Consider the following 6,315-nt stretch of genomic DNA (forward strand, 5'->3'; position numbering starts at 1 on the left):
TATTCCGTTACTTTGTAGTACGGATTTTCGTTACGCGTCGGTTATATTTTGAGTTCAGTTATTTTATATAATATAATTTAGTTATACGACTTTAGTTCAGTACTCTGTTACCCGAGCATTTCTGACTTGTCGTTGGGGCGTCAACGACATGGCACTTATCGTGACAGTGCGTAATCAAAGTTCACGGCGTCTCTAACTAGTACTTTTGAAGTATTAGGGCCACTTAGAGGCGTATAGATCGATCTTAGCTCCGACTCCTGACTCCTGACTCCTGACATGGCACTTATCGTGACAGTGCGTAATCAAAGTTCACGGCGTCTCTGAAAGTACTCATGTAGTACCTTGGCCACTTAGAGGCGTATAGATCGATCTTAGCTCCGACTCCTGACTCCTGACTCCTGACTTCTGTTTGAGATGGAACAATGTGTGCACGCCACCCACACCGTCTCTTTGGTGCATGGACTAGCTAGCTGTGTACCCCTCTGTTTAGGCTCTGGGTGTTTCCGTATTACACGACCTATTTATTTTAACATCATCGTCGTGTATTATAGTAATTATATTTTGTTTCGCTATATTTCTGGTCCGTTTTGATATGTGTATATGCATTTGATTAAATTTGAGTATATTCAGATTACGTCCCGATCGTGTATCGGATTATGTTTCGCATTTAATTATAGTTCAGTTAAATGTTACACGTTATATGTTACACGTCACACATTATATGTTACAAGTTATATGTTTCTGGCTCTGGGTGTTTTTATTATAGTTCTGATATATTTCCGCATGCGTTTGACCATGTTCTGGCCAAGTGTCGGATCATACATCCGAATTTTATTAAGTATATGTTTCGGTAAAAAGGGTTGGTTTCGAGTTTGAATTGAAGTTCGTATATTTATTCTCTTACGTCTGTCCTTACCTATACTATTGTTCTTTCCGTTACTGGGCAATTTTTGGCTCAGCCGTGTTTTCTTGTTTTGTTTTTCTTATTTTGTTTTCAGGTAATCCGGGATTCGGGGAATTTAGTGATGAGAGAACAAAATGAAGTTCAAGCTTATAAAAGTTAATTCATTTTGTTTAATAATATGACGTAGGTTGCATTAATTTTTGTTGTATTTTGGATTGTGGCGTTGATTTGATATCTGTAATAGTAACACGTTAGCCTGTTCCGGGTTGGGGTGTTACAGCCGGCTCTGAAAAGACGGAATTTTTTTTAGGCCAAAGGCGAAATTTTTTTGGGTCTTAAGTAAAAGAAACATTTTGTTGGGTTACTTGGTTATGATTTGAGTTATGTAAAAAACTTTTATATAAAATAATTTAAAAATGTTTCATATAAGACGACTAGATACCACAACCTCTTGGTTAGATGTCGTACATCTTTGTCACTAGACTAAACTAGTGGTTATGTAATTCTGTTGAAACATTGATTATACATTTTTTTTTTCATAGAAATACATAAAATTTAAAAACAAAATAAAAAATTCAGGCCTAGCGGGGTGTCAAGCCTGTGGCCGTCGACTACCTTGCCACACCCTTAGGCCGGCCCTGCAATTGAAGATGGTGGCGATGATGGCATGTTCTTGTTTCCTCACTACCACTAAAACAACACATATCCTTAATCTTAGCTATAATCACAATAATCATAGTTTTGTGTATACATACAAATCATAACCTACACCAGTTCACCTAAACTTTTTTTCGAACGGGAAACTTTCATTAAACGAGGCAAACTAGCACGACGCTGGGACGTCAAACCACTTCATCTAAACTAAAAAGTCTAACATCATAAAGAAACCCCTAAATCCGTTCTATTTACCAAAACAATTCACTCTAACACATCAACCCCAAAACATTCAAACCAATTCAATAATAACCAACTAATTCAACAAAACAAAAGCACAACAACAAAACACACCATTACCATTACCAAATCAAATCCCATGGATGAAATCCGAGCACTTGGATTTAATCCAACGAATGCCATTCCGAAAGGAAGCCTTAACCCGACCTTCAATGGTGTACACTTTATACTTAGCAATCCTCTTCTTCCGCTTACTCTCCGGATCACTAAACCCTCCCCACGGCTTCGACGACGACGTAGACGTCCTCGCCGGCGGATAATCAACTCCGGCGGCGGCGGCGGCGTATATTTGGTTACCACCCTTGCCGCTAACAATCTCCAGGCGGCGGTCGGTTTGGTAGTGGAAATTGGGTGGTGGGTGGTTGTAGGCTCCGTCCATATGGAATTAAAATTAATTAAGGATTTGGATCCCTAAAAAATGAAAAATGATAATAATAAGAGGCATTTTATTTGTTTTGGTTGGTTATGATAAAGATTCTTTGGGAGTGTACTCGATGAGTATTTTTAAATTCCTGGATTTATTCAACCCGGATTTGGGGCAGGCACGTAGTATGTTAAATTATTAATTAATTCATTTATGTATTGTGTCAGGGGAATGACATCGGATTCCCGTCTATCCTGGCCCCTGTCCCAAATTTATTCTTGTTTTTTTTTTGGTAATTTTAAGGTCATAAAAGTCGTTAGGTGGAAAAGTCTTTACGCGGATCCTAGGCGGTTTATTAAGGAGTTTGGTGTACTCGGACATGATAAATATAAAAAAATTAGTTTTTGGATGTTATATATTTGTAAAATATCATAAATTAACTAATATTTGTAACAAAATAGATAAAGATCAATATAAATAAGAGAAATATATGTTTATTTTTTTAAGCCAAAATTGGCCCAGGTTCACCGACTAGTTGCGATTCTGACTAAGGTTGACCACCTTTACTCAATTCTTAGTAACTAGGCGGAATTAAAGAAACTCGCATCGGCAACATACCTTTTAACGAGTACTTGGGGAGTACTCGGTTTTGAAAACCTACTTTTACAACATTGGGTAATTTAGATTATTTACGGACCATTAGTCACCCTGATAATATTTATTTTACCATTAGAAAGATATTCATCATAGGCGAGAAAACTTATTTTAAACCCAAGATCTTCTTGTAATTAAATTAAAGTCTTTAAATGTAACATCTTAAACCACTTGATTGTGGATGATTGGTCTAAAATTAATTCTTCTTAACTATAATAATAAAACAAATTTGAAGACTTGTGAAATTATATCATCAATTATTATTGGCGATATTTCAACACTTGTTGTCTAATGGTAGAAGGCTTAAGTTCTTCAATGAAGACTCAAGTTAAATTTTCACTTGCGTCACTTTAGTGGTTTAAGGCAATGAAATATTTGAGTTAGGCCTTGTGTAAGGTTGTCAATTCGAATCCCGAGCTCATTCGGTTTTTCACAGTGTTACGCAACAGAGTTATACCCTTGTGTCGACATAATGACTATCAAGTGGCAACCAACAATATGGTTTTTCGGGTGACCGGTCAAGCCAAACTCTAAAGCCAATGTGAGCCCGATTAAGACAGCATAATCTGATCAGAGTGGGGCAATAGAGCTCTCAAATTTGGGTAGTGCGGACCTAAAGACAAGAAAGTCACCAGTCTAAATTTTTTTTATTGGTGATGCATAAGGATGAGTGGCCAACCATACTTAGTAATAGAAGAGAACATGAGAACATGTTTATGAATCCGAAATGGTTTTTAGGTCGAGTCAAAACTATTATGAGGCAAGTTTGGTGTAACTTGCCATGGTTTCAAGCCGCCGTGGGTTTGATTTTGGTTGAGAACTACTCTATCGAATCGGTTAAAGACTTGCTTTTGAAGCGAACTGGTCCTTTCCACTTGGTTCAATAGTATCTTGGTTCGTGCAAAAACGAATTGTGTCCACTTAAATTTGACCGAATCCGAACCGCTTGAAACTGAACAAGTTTTGGCTCAAAAACCATTTTGTTATCAACATAGGTAGTTACGTACAAACCGGATTTAAGCAATAACAGTTCAAGCCCAAGAAATTATAAGTTATTCCTTTTATCCTTTATGAACCCACAAGACCTTAGCCCAACCCAAGATGCAAGAAGATCACAAAGACCCTAGCCCAACCCAAGATGCAAGGAAGGTCTCACAAAGTTCCAAAATCTAATGTAATACTTCAATATCAATAATGATTATGTTTGAAGAATTTTCACTAAAATTTCAACATATTCATATTGGTTTGTCTAATTTTTTAGGTGTGACTAATTTGATCGTGAACAAGAAAATTGGTAGCATGTACGGGTCAGATTTGCGAATTGCAAACGCGTAGTAGTTTTCGTAACATATTATATACGATCAACCACAATTCTGGAGTGTATATCTGATGTGGGCCCAAGTATTGAAGACCGGGCTATTATGTTTCTGAAGGCCCAAGATCGCGCAACAAAGGGTGGCCCACGAAAACGGGCATAACTTGGCCCACGAAGCTCCGTTTCAGGCCCATTACCAGTCAAATCGAAGCTTGAGACGATGAGCACATTGTGGCAAACAGCCTACGGCGGTTTGACCCCTGTCTGAAGCCCAAAAACGACTCCTAAATAAAGTTATGGGTCATTTTATGTTTTTTTGTCAGTTTTTATGTTTTTGTTTTTGGGTTTGTGTTTGGCCCATGGCCCATTTTAGGTCCATTTCGTATTTGAAACTCTATTTATATTATGTTGATGTAATCTGAAGAGGGAGACTTGATTATTAATAAATTTGATTTTTCTCTTCATTTTCCCTAAACCTTTGGGTGGGATTTGGGGGTTACTTGAAGTTCATCACGGGAATTCGTAGAATCAACGTAATTTGATATTCGTTATCATTTTACCGCTGCATCAATATCTTGTTAGAACCTTATATAAGTCTACTTGGTCCAGTTTTTAACATTAAAAACTAAAGTGTGACTAGATATGGATAAAGACATAAATTTAAAGAAGTAGGAAGGTTTAACGTGATCAATGAGAAACTAAGTCATTAAATTGACTTATAGTGGGTTTTTATATAGCATGTTTGAATGCCGATAATTGGTTAAAGTGGATTAAAATAACAGTACGTAGACAATTTTCTTTAATAATAATTAAAGTATTAAATTGTTTGATTATGATTTGTAAAGGGTTTTAATATAACTTTTGTTTTGAATGTCGATAATTGGTGAAAGTGCCAAAGTGGATTATAATGACAGTAGACAAATTTTTAATAATAATTAAAGTGTTAAATTGTTTGATTATGATTTGTAAAGTAAATGAAAGTTGTAGTCAAACAGGCCTGAATTTTGTGAATTGATTATTAATCTTATTAATCATTACCAACAATAATTTTAATATGGTTAATACTTAATACTTATATATACAAGCTTTGGAAGTGAAAAGAAATAGAACTTATTTATATTTATATTGAGGGGTATTAAAGTGACAAACGAGTCAAACATGTTTGTATTATATGATTTGCTATAGCTGATTCAAAAGTAACTTGATTTTAATTATGTTATTAGACTATGAGAGATTACTACATGTGTTCAGTGATCAATTCTGTGAACATCGATCTTATGACCATGGCTGGAGAGTATCATACTAAGCATCCTGTGTTACCGCTCCATCATGCAGGTGGGGTGGTTTTTCCACTCATACCGCTATGCCAACATATCACTTTTTATCCCGCTTCTTCACCCTACTCGTCAGATTTCCTTCTTTGTTGGTTAAACAATTTGGTGAATGACGTCGCCAAGGATATCATGAATCATGATCCTATCTCTCTCTGTCCGCATCACTATCTCTAAGTATGTGCATCATACCATGTTCCTTTTCCAAATGGATTATGCATTGCAATCCGATTTTTAAATTGAACCGAATGCTAATTGTATGTAGTAACACACACAATTAGTAAAAAGTAAATTTTGTACGACCAACGAATCCCAACGATCCAAGTACATCCATTGGCAAAGGTCCACCCGCACTCACGATCGCAAACAACGCTTGTAACAAGGGCCATCACCAATTCCTGGCCAAACTCACCGTGTTAAGGCCCACTGTGATACTCTGGCTTATGCACGACTTCATGTCACGAACATAATTTAAATTTGCGCCGGCCTTTTCTAGAAAAAGTCACCATGGTACCGCTAGTCCGGTGCTAGACCATGCTTCTTTGTTAAAAGACAAAGTAAATGAATTTGGAATACTGAATGACCAATATAAATAAATGGGATTATTAAATTCTCAAGTGGAAGAAATTGTGATGTTAACCTTATGATGAAATGGGATTTAAATAATCAAGTTGAACCACTGTATAAAATGATTAAATCCACTAGTGGATGATAGTGGACGAATTGGGGTGTTTAAATCTAGAATGAACAGGGATGCAAATCTAGCTTAAATGGTTATTGTAGTAACTTGGAT

General features: G+C 36.3%; 1 protein-coding gene across 1 annotated transcript; it reads right to left on the bottom strand.

The window, feature by feature from the left end:
• Window positions 1-1,928: 1,928 nt before the first annotated feature.
• Window positions 1,929-2,237, bottom strand: LOC143546221 (uncharacterized). Its single transcript, XM_077037927.1, has one exon. The coding sequence runs from the start codon at window positions 2,235-2,237 to the stop codon at window positions 1,929-1,931; it is 309 nt and encodes a 102-aa protein (XP_076894042.1).
• Between the last annotated feature and the right edge of the window lie 4,078 nt (window positions 2,238-6,315).

The sequence above is a fragment of the Bidens hawaiensis genome, unplaced genomic scaffold, assembly GCF_021521415.1.
Source record: "Bidens hawaiensis isolate Kalapana, Puna unplaced genomic scaffold, B.hawaiensis_p1.1 tig00014295_1, whole genome shotgun sequence".
Lineage (NCBI taxonomy): Eukaryota > Viridiplantae > Streptophyta > Magnoliopsida > Asterales > Asteraceae > Bidens > Bidens hawaiensis.